This window comes from Onychomys torridus, chromosome 3 (genome assembly GCF_903995425.1).
Source record: "Onychomys torridus chromosome 3, mOncTor1.1, whole genome shotgun sequence".
In the NCBI taxonomy this organism is placed as follows: domain Eukaryota; kingdom Metazoa; phylum Chordata; class Mammalia; order Rodentia; family Cricetidae; genus Onychomys; species Onychomys torridus.
The window spans coordinates 158,196,459-158,209,791 of record NC_050445.1 but is presented as its reverse complement, the minus strand read 5'-3'; the positions used below and the strand labels follow the sequence as shown (position 1 = coordinate 158,209,791).

The window sequence follows — 13,333 nt, the reverse complement described above, 5'->3', positions numbered from 1 at the left end:
CTTTAGCCAGGCGGTGGTGGCGCACGCCTTTAATCCCAGCACTGGGAGGCAAAGCCAGACAGATCTCTGTGAGTTCGAGGCCAGCCTGGGCTACCAAGTGAGTTCCAGGAAAGACGCAAAGCTACAGAGAAACCCTGTCTCAAAAAACCAAAATAAATAAATAAATAAAACTTTAAACCTTTTAAAAGTCTCTCCATTAACCAATTCCTCCACCAAATCAATACATGGATGTTTTGGGGTTTTTTTTCCCCTCAAGTAAATTAAATAATCATTTGGATTACTGAATATAAATCTTCAAAGCTGCTACTTCAAATTAAGTGTAAAAATATTTATGAATCTGGTCACATAGCCATTGTTTGTTTAAGTGAAACCAGTCATAGTTGTTTGTTGTTGTTGTTTTAATTTCCCCTAGGGAAAGATCTTTGGAATATCAGGCTGAATTTTCCTACTGGTTTGAAGTTATCACCTGGTTGAGAATGAATAGAAAAGTCTGAAGGAGGCATCTTGCTTTCACCCACCTGTAACTACTGTGCCATCTGGATAAGCAAATGGGTCTGGTTATAACCCAGGAGTGGCTTAGATCCATGAAGCACCCCAGATTCTCATCTGCAGAGAGACAGCCAAGCCTGGAATTCCTGTCCAGCTTATCACATTTCCTGGTGTACAGAGTTAGGGAAGTTCAAGGCTAAGACAATGGCCAGAGGGAAAGTGAGAGCTGAACAGTACAAATCTGTGCTGAGACAGTCTTCCCAGAGGACAGGAAGGAAGCCTGGACCTAGAGAAGCCACATCAAAGGCTAATACCTCAGGCACGGGTGCAAGGAATAAAGCTGTATGAAAGGTGTGGGGAAGGCAAGGGAGATGCTGCAGGGAGGAGCTGGGTGTTAGTTGTTTATCTTATATTCCAATAAAAGAAATAGTCAGAGGCAGGCAGGACCATGCCAGAGAACAGCCTACACATCCTGAAAAACCAGCTCAAGGGACTAATGCAAATAGCCAAAGAATATACTAGGCCTGATACTTCAACTTCCGGGTAGAATTTTAAAGATGTCCTCTCATCTAAGCTCTAATAGGAGGCACAACACAAGGGAGAAAAACCTGTATTTAAAGGCCAGCTATGATGACTAAGTGAACTGCATATCAGTTTTGTTACAATACATGGCTTGCTTCTTTGGGGTTAGCTAGCTCATTTTAACCAAGCAACCTGCCCCTTTTGAAAGTGGTAAAGAAAATGACTGTCATCCATTAAATTTCATTTTAGCAGCAAATGAGCTAGCAGGGGAAAGTACATGCAGGCTGACTCCAATTCCAGGGGAGAATTCCCCAAGAAGCAACTTTCTCCTAGGGGACCCAAGTGAACCTAAGATCATCAACTGTGGAGAATACCTAGTTTAGAAAGTATTCAATAAGGGTAGAACGTGAGTGACTGTCAAATAAAGCAACTGAGAAGTGACCTCTGTCTGGGGAAATGCTTGTATTCCCTGCTTAGTAGAAAGGTTTCAATACTCTTCACCTTAACAGTACTGGTCACTGCAGCCTTTTATACAAGCAGAAAGGACTCTTGGCTCCCTTTCCCTCCTCACTGCCACAGGCCTTGTGTGGTCTGGATGACAAGTGATGTTAACAGGAAGGAATATCATCCATTCCTCCAAAATCAACTTCTGGCAGGCATGGCGGTTTTATTAGAAGACAATGATATTTTAGAATATTTGTCAGGGAAAACAAAACATGACTAACATAACAGAGGAGAGAAAAGTTTTAGTTTTGCCTGATCTCTGCATGGACAAACAAAACATGGCTATTATCTTGGTGCCCAGGACTGAGATGGTGTGTACTGGTAACACCGACACACCACACACTTAGCAATGAAGAATGAGGGGCATTTAAAGATTTAACTGAGGTATAGAGTGTGGCAGAAGCCAAGAGCTGCAGAGAGAGGGGCTTGGCAGATACCCTGAACATACAGAGACAAGGAACAGTGCAGAGGAGAAACAGAGGACATCCCACATCTCTGACGGAGTCACCGGAAAGCATCCAAACAGCTGAATGGCCTGCCAGAAAATGCAGCTGTTATCTCTTGGGATAAACAGTCCATCCAAAGCACTAGAAAGCTGAAAATGTCAAAAGTACACAGCCAAAAGAGGCTCCTGTGGATGATGGGAATATCTAAGAAAGGTGGGGCCAAAACAAGGCGTCAAGTACAACAAGCAACAAAGCAAGACTGTGACAAGCTCCACTCTAAACCCTGAGAGCTTAGACTATGTTAGACATCTCACCAAACACAGACCAAGAGTGGTGCTAACTAGAAACAGCACCATGACATTCTGTGGGGTCTAGAAAGGGAGCAAAACTCAATCAACTTATAATTTTTTTTTCTGGTTTAGAGAAAACTCCAAATCAAGGCCAGCTGTCCCTGTAAGGCTAACTGGATCAAGGCTCACATAAAGACCAACACACAGCACTCTATCAACATCGAAACCGATGAAGAAAATATCCACTTTACATGTTCCTGGGATGACTCACAACTAGAGAGAAGTGGGCCTCCTCCCACTTCTCCTGCTGCCATTTCCACAAGAGCAAACACGCCAGATCAAAGAATGCTGTTCCTGGCATGTCAGAGGCCCTCCATATGATAAAGTCACATCAGGCTGAGGGCCGACAGTGCCAGAAGCTAGGGGCCTTCCAGACTGTAAAGCACACCTGATCTTCACCTACAACCCACAGCTGTTAGCGAGAAGCAAAATCACAACCACACTGGCTTACAAGATAGTTAATGATGCCGCACCGGTCACAGGGAGAACCATTCTACCACCTGTGGCAAAAGCCTTTCTCAGTTATTACTATGACCACATCGCTGGGCTTTCTAGACATTACTCTTTGTTCTTCCACTATGAGATAGGTCAAGCAGACTTATCTTAATTGGAAGCAAACTGGCACCGCAGTCAGGCCACTGTCCTGACTGATACTCCCCAAGGCAGGTCCCTCATCCTTGGCCAACAGATGCTAAAACTCAGCAGGTTATGCATGGGCTCTCTATGGACCAGTGGTAACATTTTCTCAGTATCATTTTTCAGCTTCAATCTGAATAAAAATGTCATTTCAGAGTGTCGCATTCATTCCATACCCCCCATGAATATTATTGAGATGGATACCCTGTGTTAATGACCTAAAATTACCACTGTAAAGGTTTGAAATACATTAGGTTCAGGAGATGAAATAATCAACACAACTGGAATATAAAGAAACGGACTAGGAATAGCTCCAAATGAAACAGGCAGTGCTGAGGACCACGCCATGTGGGGCATTTTGAGAATTTAAAGTCTACCTTAAAAACAGAAATGTCAGTAAGGAGCCTTCAGCACAGAGGTGATTTGATATGACGTGTGTATCTAAAAACTCTACTGGCTTTCCTGGAGGAACCCAGAGAAAAAAAGTCCACCTGAGACCTAGATGGGGCAAAGCAGAGAAGTGGGGAAAGTGACATTTAGGGCACCGTGGGAAGCAGAATCTGCAGGGCTTCTTGAGAGACAGTGCAATAACAGAAGCATGAGGGAGGGAGGGGTGTCACCAGGACAATGTCCAGTCTGGGGCGTAAAGGAACTGGCAGATACTGTGGCTATTTATGAAGAACACTGGTAAGAAGGACAAGTTTGATGGCGAGGGTCATGAATTCAGGATTAGAGTTGAGATTTCTGTAGAGCAATGTGTTAAAATGCTCTTCGGCATATGTTGGTACCAAAATATAACACGCCAGATTTACATTTTCAAAAATAAAACTGGAAAATGCAATCATGATCAGAGTTTCAGAAGCACTGAGCCTACAAGCTGCTTCTAAAACTGGGAGCCTTCAAACTATTCTCCATGGCCACATTCCTGTCCCACCCCCAGAATATTTTTGGTGAGACCAGTTGCTCTGAGAGTAAAGAAGTCTCACAAGAAAAAGGGTACGTAGTCAAGATCATGTGACAGACTAATCATCATCCTTCCCTGTTTTGCTACTATAATTTGTTCCCTTCTATAATCTGTGAACTTTTCATAAAACACCCAATCCATTAAGACAGAAGATTCTCAGACTCCACACAGACCTACTGAACTAGAAAGTTTGAGGGTGCGGCTGGAAAACTGTGTCATAACAAGTCCCTGGGAGGACAAGGAAATGCACTGAAGTTCAAAACCACTGACAATGACCAGCCAGGTCTCCTTTGTGTCTGCTTCCATCCATTTGCTGTATTTTACTCTCCACTAAGAGCTCCTTGGCACTTAAAAGCTGCATTCAATAGCTACATAAACCTCCTTCTCCAGCAATGCCACCTTTCCTGAGATCTCAGGTTTGTCTCCACCAAACTCGAATCTTACCAATGCTGAGTCGAGTCTGGCGGCACTGCCACCCTGATCCGAGCTTCTTTGGTTCCTACTATGCTGTAGCACTCGGAGTGCAGAGCCTTGATTCCACACACAACAGAGATCCTGCCTTTTACTGGAGTTCATCACATCTGGTTATTCTGGGCCAGTTGTTTCTCAAGGTGAAATCAACAAGCAGAAAAATCACCTGGAAGCTAAGTATAGTATACTTGGGAGGCCAAAAGGGAGGATCATGAATCCCAGGCCAGCCTGGGCTACAGAGTAAGACCCTGTGTGAACACACACAATTACCTGGAAGGTCCTGTTCCTCATCTATTTAACCAGAAAGTCCTAGAAATAGGGTAAGAGAATACATACTTTCAAGACACATTGGAATTTAATTTTTATGGCTGTGAATGAAACTCATCTTGATAATTAACCTTGGATCAACTGCCTCTGGGTTTAAGAGAACACTGGGATAGACTCTAGACTAAACCAAAGGGTAACCTAACTTCTCAAATGCACTCTGTGGTTGTGAAGCTTAAAAAAACCACCAAGTCCTGTGTTCGCTCAAGATTTATCTGTGAAAACTGTGGGCTCGTTTTCTTATCACATAGATTTCCCTGGTCAAATTTACAGAATTAAATTTCAAGGTTACTGAGCTTTATCTTCAGCCCAGGTTTTTTTGTGTGTTATTTTTTTGGGGGGGGGTGGGGGTTGGTTTTTTTTTTTGTTTTTTTGTTTTTTGGTTTGTTTGTTTGTTTGTTTTGTTTGTTTGTTTTTTGGTTTTTCGAGACAGGGTTTCTTGGTAGCTTTGGAGCCTGTCCTGGAACTCACTTTGTAGACCAGGCTGGCCTCGAACTCACAGAGATCCATCTGGCTCTGCCTCCCAAGTGCTGGAATTTAAGGCGTGCGCCACCACCGCCCTCAGCCCAGGTATTATAAGACCACCTTGAAGGTATTTTCTGGTCTACTTGCCTTGATTTAAGTCATTTGTACATTGTCAGAGTTTCTACAAGCTTCAGCAAAATGGAAACATGGAATTTCAAGACACGAGGGAAGACATCCAGATAACTACCAAATTGCCGGCAATGTTACTTATAAGTAGTGTAACATGTCCCACCCCAAAACTATCCCAGCCTTAGCCATGAAGGTTAAACTTGTTCTTAACCAACTGTTCCATGCCCACGAACAAGCTCCACCTTTCTCCACTCCTGTGTACCTGCAGGCAGCCAGTTAAAATAATCACCCCAAAATGTATATAATAGATGCAGAAAAAAGTCAGAGACAAATGATTTTTAACTGGAAAAAAAAGGAATGGCTATAAAACAGAAAGAAAAAATGACAAGCTCCACCACTGAGTCTTCTTGAAGCAACTTGTGCCTGTCTTTATCTTGCCAAACACATGCCAATCCCTTTTAATTAAATTTCCACTAGTCCTTTCTAAACTAAGATGCACATAAACTATGGGTGATAGAAACACATGAGAAAACGAACATACACATTCTCACTTGCCCACACATATTCCCAAAGTTTATGAAAACTACTAGCTTGTGGCTAACTTTTCCTCTTTTGAATTTGACAACAGACTTGTCAAATCCCATTTCCAGGACCCATTTTAAGAAAACAGCTTTAATACATATCCGTGGAAGAAACATACATTGGCTACCGCAGGCTTGCAAGAATATTTTTTTGGAAGAACATTTTCAATTGAAATATAATCTACATACAGCAAAAGTTGTCCTTTTAAGGTGTACAGTCCAATGAACCCTGACCATGTTTGCAGCCATGTAACTGCTACCAAAACTGTTGAGCCTTGTTGCTCAATGAAGGCACCATGTGGATGAGCATGGGGGCTGAGGACTGTGCAGGCCCCAAGTCAGGTGTGATTTAAATGTAAAAAAAAAAACCAGACATCAAAGATTTGGTTGAGAAAATGCAAAGGAGCTTAATACTTTTATATTTATTTTATGTAAAATTACAATATTGTATAAGATTTACCTGAAGTACAGCAAAAATAATTTTACCTATGTCTTCCCTCTTTTTATGCACCTATTAGAAAATTAAAAGTTAATGATCACACTTGTGCCTCCAATTGTCTTTTGCTGACAGATGGTTTTTCACCTTGCCGATTTATAGGGAATACCACACCCGGCCCCAGCTCCAGGCAACTACTAATTACCTTGTATCCCTGAAAGATTGGTTTTAAGAGGATTTAAAATACTTCCCTTAAAATACTTATCCTGTAGTCTCTAATTTTTCTTAAGCATTTTGTGGAGGCTTTTAAAATATAATTTTTAGCATTCATTTTTGTTTGCAAGATTTTTAAAAGACTCATCTATAATATTTGTTAATCAGTATCATTTTCATTAACCAACCTCAGATGCACTTGGGGCAGTAAACTGTCTTCCAAGGGATGTGCATGGTGATCCTCAAATGAATGGAGGCCATTGTGCACACACAACAACATCTATTCACAGATGCTGCGGGAGATCTGAGGCAAAGGTGGGGAACCTCCCAGAGCTTGATTTTTCTTAGCCTCAGGAAATGTATGTACAAAAGGCTTTATCTGTGCTAACAGGCTGGGCAGAAATGCACAGCACTGAGCTAGCAGATGTGGGAGAGAATTAGAAGGGTGTTCTGGCTGGAGCAGGCCTATGAGGGAGGACTTTGTGGTACTCAATGATAACATACAGAGACAGGCAGAGCCAGCCAACTGCATCCTGCCTCACTCACCCCAGCCTTGTCTGCTCCCTCTCTGCTTTGTTTTGGATCCCTTATAACTAAACTGAAAATAATTATTATTTATAACAGGTGTTCATGCTGCTATTCATAGTCACATTCACTTATTCTTCAGATACTTTTTACCATATGTCTGATTTTCCAAAATACAAGAAACACTGTAGGTAGGTTATCTCCTTCCTGATGCTGTATTTTTGTGGTGCGGAGACTAAATAGAGGGTCTCACATAGGCTGGGCAAGTGTTCTACCACTGAGTTACATCCCCAGCCCTGAGCTCCACTTTCTATTAGGTTAACTTGGGAACTGGGTGCCAATGCCTCTGCCTCTAATTAGGTTCCTTTTTAACAGTCAACCTTAGACATTTCCAACCTCCCTTCATTTCAAATCTATCTCCACCCTTACCCTCACAGCGCTCTGAGGACTAGATGGAATGAAGACCTTCTACATTTTTAAGCATTTTGCTGCTAGTCTCTTAAGGAAATTCCACTCTTTGGTTTCTTGTTTCCTGGGGGGCCTACATCCTCCCAGTCTTTCCCTTTAAACATTTTTGGTAGAAACACTGCACCCAAATTAGAATGTTGCCAAACGGAGAACTGTCAGCCATCACCACTGCCTGAGTGTCCAGGGTAGGTAACACTCTTTTCACCCTCCTACCCAAAAGATTCCTTTTGGTTCTTTCCTTCCGATGGCACAATGCACTCAAAAATGAAGTTTCCGCAGCGGCTCCCATGCTGGCAGTAGACTAGGTGAGGACACTAATTCTGGGAGTTCCTTTACTGTGACCCCGTAGTCTCAGGCTTTTGCTGTCTGGTGCCATGCTGGCAGAAGCAGACACTAACTTGAACATTCATCCACCATGCTTTTCCAGAGGCAACCATCACATAAACAGAATTATAGTTAATAAATGCACATGATTTTGATACATAACCAGGGGTATATATATCTGAAATATTAGGATAAAATAAATCCTTTTCTTCCAGAGAAGGTGGCACTGCCAATGCAAGGCAGAGAGAGAGGTTTGTGTGCTTAATCATGGAATGAAAATAAACTGTATCGAACATCCTACATACTATCTCCAATCACCTTAAACTCTTGCCAAGGAGGTTAGCATTATCTCTGTTTTACAGATGAATAAAATCATGTTAAGAACAGGGTTGGAGAAATGGCTCAGCAGGTAAGAGTATTGACTGCTCTTGCTGAGGACTCCTGCTCGAAGATCCACATCAGGAGGCCCACAGCCATCTATAACACTGGTTACAAGACCAAGACCCTCTGGCATCTATGTGGTGTACACACATACATCAAATTAATTTAATAAATAATCCCATATAAGCTCAGGCAAGAGGATCACAACTTCAAGGTCAGCCTGAGCTACACACACAGTCTTCCTGCCTTGATATCCTATGGGCAGGTATGTACTACATGGCCAGTTAAAATACTACAATATAAATGGATAGCCTGCTTTCTTTAGAGACACAGAAATTTTAGGAGATCTTAATACATAAAAAGAGACTTGTTACAAGGAATTGCTGAGAAGGTCCGAGATCTGCCATCTGTAATTTAGAGACCCAAGATGGTGACCAGTAAAGCTATAGTCTGAGACTGGAAACCTGAGAAGCAGGAGAGTTGAAAGTGTTTACACCCTGTCCAAGGACAGGGGAAGGAGAGCTGACATCCTGGACAGCTGAGCAGCTCAAACTTTCCTTTACAGTCTTCTGTCCTAGTCAGGCCCCACAGGGGAGGGCATCCTGCTTTATTCAGCCCACCAGATCCAATGCTAAATTCATCCAAACACCCAGAAAAATATTAACCACAAATCTAGAAACCCATGGCCCAGTCAAATTAACACAAAAATTATAACCATCAAATCAGAAGCTTCTCTCTACAAATTTAGGTTTCAAATCCTATCAAGTCAAGGGATCTTAGGAAGTATTCCAGTTCTCAGTCACTATTATTGCTGGCTTGTGGCCCAAACTACTTTAAGTTCACAGCACACTGTCACTGTTAAAAATCTCAAGTTTTATGATGGGTGGTCTTGCTTCAAGAGAAAGTCAGGTTACACTGTTTTAGACAGTACAAAATAAGCCAGGCCAGCAAGTCCAATTAAGAAACTAACACAAGAACCGGGCTTACACGCCTTACATGCCTGACTTTAATCCCAGCACTCAGGAGGCAGAGGCAGACAGATCTCTGTAAATTCAAGGTCAGCCTGGTCTATAGAGTGAGTTCCAGAACAGCCAGGGCTGCTGCACTAAGAAATCTTGTCTGGAAAAACAAAAAACAAACAAACAAAAAAGAAACTAACACAATAGGGATTGTTGCTGAAGACCCCAAACCCCTGATTGACAGGAGACGAAAGCTTGGGTATCATGTAGAACTGACAGAAGGGCATCCTAAGGGCGATATGAGTCACTGCCATTTTATGATGGCTAAGACTCTGAATAAATTTTATATATATATAAAACTATTAGCCATGAGTATCTTTTTTTTTCCCTTGGAGGCTGGAAATAAGGTCAGTTTCAGGGACTTTCACAACCTGAACTGTGCATTTAAAATGAGGAAAAATATGTGTGTATATATGTGTGTACATGTGTGGAGAAAGAGAAGCCAGAGTGGAGTTCCAGAGGGAAGGAAAGAAGAAGGGAGGGTGGAAGGGAGGTGGGACACAAGAGAGCAAGGGAGGGTAAGAATGAAAACTCCAGATTTCTCTGGGCTCTCTCTCTGAAGCTCTCCCGTTTGCAGGACCACATTCTCCTCTCCACTGCTCATATTTGGTTCACAGTGCCCTATGTTTATGGGAGGCAGAGCAGCACAGTTTTGCCTTATCCTCTCTTCAGGTGCATCAAAGGAAAGCCTCCTGAGGAGTACCTAGTGTTCTGGAATGCAAAAGTCAAAGCAGAGGAAGCTAGCCCACATGAAACCACAGAAGAAGCTGGAGGTTTATTTTAAACCTTCCCTGTACCATATGTGGTCCTTGTATAGGGCACTTGCAGCACTAACATGTCTCCTGGAGCGTTCGGTTCCCAGAGGAACCAGGACATGGTTTTGCTTGTGGACTGAATCACTTTACCCAGATGGAAAGAGGTGGTGCATGGAGACCCTCCCCAGAGACAGGATGTGCAGAGGCCAGTGCCTGAAGCATAGCCTGTCTGAATTCAGGTTCTTGAGGGTCTGGTCTGGGAAGGTGAACATGCACAGAACCACTCCCACCTTGACTCTTCAGAAACAGTGATGCTTATAGCCCATGTTCCTTCCAGGGCAACTCAGAACTGGGTAAAGGGCTTATCACAAGACCCAGCACACAGCTAAGTGGTCCCTGGTGGCTGGTAAAATTGGGGCAGTCTGAGAGCCTTGCTAAGTTGTAATTTCCGGACAGTGGAGGAAAGTGTTTCTCCTGCCTCCAGCTAGGCCTGTGTCTTGTATCATGTCATCAACACCCACAACAATCTAATTTAACAGAACCTAGAAATGGAAGCCAGCGCAGTGGTGAAAACCTAAGTGTGACACGTGGCGAACCTTAACTGCAATCTTAGGAAAGGAAAACATTTGGGAAAAATCTCATGGAACTGATTGATTCTAATGAGTAGAGTTCAGCCTGCTATGATATGTACACAGAATACTCTGGAATTGAAGGGATAGGTCCTGTCCCTTTACACATTTCTGACCATAAACTCAGTTCCTTTGTTGCCATGGTAACCAACGGTCTTGGAACACAAACTTCTCAGAAGCAGTTGGGCTTTATATCATTAAGATGTGGGCCCTGAAGGGTTTCTGACACCCCCACTTATGTCTCGGGAGCTGGAAGTGCCTGTCTCACGTGGGCAGCCCTCATCAGGGAATGACAGAGGCATGGGCATGTGTGAGTGTGTGTGTGTGGTCCTCCAGCTCTATTTACAGGGGGGTCATGGAAAATGCAGAATAAACATACTATTAGACAGTGGGAGGATGGGTGCTTGAATGGCAGTCACCCTTCCAGAAAGCAGGCTGGTATCAACTATTATAAGACTATATATTTGTGATCTCTGGTCCACTCACCCCGTGTACCACTTAATGGACTTAAGTAATCTAATGGTCATTAGTCATCTAAGCTAAGAATTATTAATAAGCTATTTAGTAAGAAATTGATATTACTAGGCTATGTAATTAAAATTAAATATTAATAGGTTATTTAATAAGAAAATAGTTAAGAATACAGAGTAGCCATATATTATTATAAATTTAATAGTAGATTTCTATTGATGTGAGAACCACATGTATTTGGCTAGGTGTATGTATGTACTCAGATACATGTTTTTATTAAGAAATTGGTTACCTTGACCTCAGGGTTGTGTACCAAAAGCATACTGTACTCCATCCACACTTTCCTGTCATTTTTGATTCTTCCCTTTTCTTTTATGATACAAGTTCTCTCAAATACTGTCAAGCAAATGAGAGGCACCAAGAAGGGATGCCCAGAGGGTTTTTGTCATACTGTGAAAAGTTTTTACAGAGGCAGAAAGTACAAACAGATGGACTATACTGTATGGAGTGGGATAGTTCCAAATAGAAAAGGGATGGCTCACACAACTCTCTTCCCTCTCCAATATCATGTATTAATTTTTTCCTTTGAAGTTCCCTGAGTCAAGGAAGACATGAGATTGGAGACTCAGCACCATGACAACTTCACCCTCTAGCAGTGACTACAGTAGCACAGAGGACTCTGCTTCCGAATGCCAATCTTACCAGAGCCTCTCGATTGGCCACTACCCCCCTGATAACACGTTTTCCTATGAGGAGATGTTCTCCTGTGAGGAGACAGCCTGCATGGATTCTTCCATCCACTTCCTCCCTCCTATCCAAGGTACCTGGGGGACAGAGAGTGTAAGGAGACTCTTCCGGAAACGAGATCAGATGGAGGGTGACCCAGAGCAGTTCTGCAAGCTAAGCATCACACTGGCCTGGGATACTGATGTGGGGTCTGCCCATGCAGACTCTCTAGCTAATCTGGATCTAAATGGCCACCACCAATGGATGAATAAGTGGCCAGAAGATAGGACAAAACTGACTCTCTGCAAACTGGATAACCTAGTACAGAAACTCGAGACATTTCTAGAAAAAGAAAAAGGTAGCCAACATGATGGTCATGCACTCCCTGAATCCACTCAGAACAAAGATGTCCACCTGACCAGTACTCCCCCTCCACTCCTTGACATTTGTCAAGACTTGCCCAAGCACAAAACACCGGGAAATGAAGATATCTGTCAGATCCTAGAGAATCCTCCAAGGCTACAGAAAGATGAAGTTGTGGTGAGCACAGAGAAGCCTCCCAAGAGCGCAAGGGGAAGGACTGGGGAAGAGTGGGCTGGACAGTGGAGCCTCACTATCTGCTCTGAGGCAATGTGAGCCCCAGGAGACTAGGACAAGGGAGAAAGATGATAGCCAGGAAAGGAGAGAGGGTGGAGCTACAGGAAAGTCACCAAGGACCATGGAGGGAAGTATGAGGGTAGGAATAGCAAGTAGAACCAACAACCACGTAAATATGATTGTTTATGTGTCCAAGGCAATGGGTCTAGAAGCTCTGCTGTAGTTGGGATATTTTGGGCAAATGGGCTTGGGTCCTGTAAGGGAGTAGACAGCAAGCCCACTACTGTTGACACTACATGCATCTAACTCATTCTTGTTTTCTCAACAGGAGATAAGCCAGATAGCTCAAAGCTCCTTGGAGCCCTCCCCGGTGCCATCCGCTCAGCAGGAGGATGCTTCTCACTCATATAGTATATTCTGTCTGAACTTTCGGTGGATCTTCCACTGGCTGAGGACACAAGTCTCCCGATTAAGGAGAGAACACACTAGCCAGGCCACCACCAGCTGGCACCAGAAGGCAGCAAGGAAGATACATTCTCTTAGAGGCAACAGAATCCAACCTCAAGAATGACTCAAGAATGAGTTCACCTGACATCCCCAGATTCTAAACTTTGGAAGCCCCTTGTTTGACAATCTCTAAGAGGTGGTGTGTGTGTGTTCTCTCCTCTGCCTTACAAATGAGGAAATCAAGACTAGGAGCACACAGGTGGAGTTTCCAATCTTCGCATTCCTTCTGAACCAGCCACTGACAACCAGCATGCTGGGGCACCTGAGAAGTGCCTGAAGCAGTCTGGTACCACAGATCATCAGAACTGCTGTCTCCATGTTAGAACCATGATCACGAGTGGTAGATCACGAGTGGTAGCTCCAAACCTGCTCAATACCTGCTGGAAGCACAGCCCAAACCA

General features: G+C 43.3%; 2 protein-coding genes across 12 annotated transcripts in view; one reads left to right on the top strand and one right to left on the bottom strand.

The window, feature by feature from the left end:
* Positions 1-13,333, bottom strand: part of Ppfibp1 (PPFIA binding protein 1) — a 153,361-nt gene that overhangs the window by 75,038 nt on the left and 64,990 nt on the right. The window lies entirely within an intron of this gene.
* C3H12orf71 (chromosome 3 C12orf71 homolog) lies at positions 11,736-12,996 on the top strand. Of its 2 annotated transcripts, XM_036180870.1 has the most exons (3): positions 11,736-12,368; positions 12,575-12,577; positions 12,754-12,996. In XM_036180870.1, exons 1-3 carry the CDS (start codon positions 11,736-11,738, stop codon positions 12,994-12,996), a joined length of 879 nt encoding a protein of 292 aa, XP_036036763.1. The 2 variants fall into 2 exon arrangements, with proteins under 2 accessions (XP_036036763.1, XP_036036762.1); XM_036180869.1 differs by lacking the exon at positions 12,575-12,577.

What these genes read in the sequence shown, in the direction of transcription:
- C3H12orf71 (XM_036180870.1), top strand. Translation starts at nt 11,736, where the DNA reads ATGACAACTTCACCCTCTAGCAGTGACTACAGTAGCACAGAGGACTCT.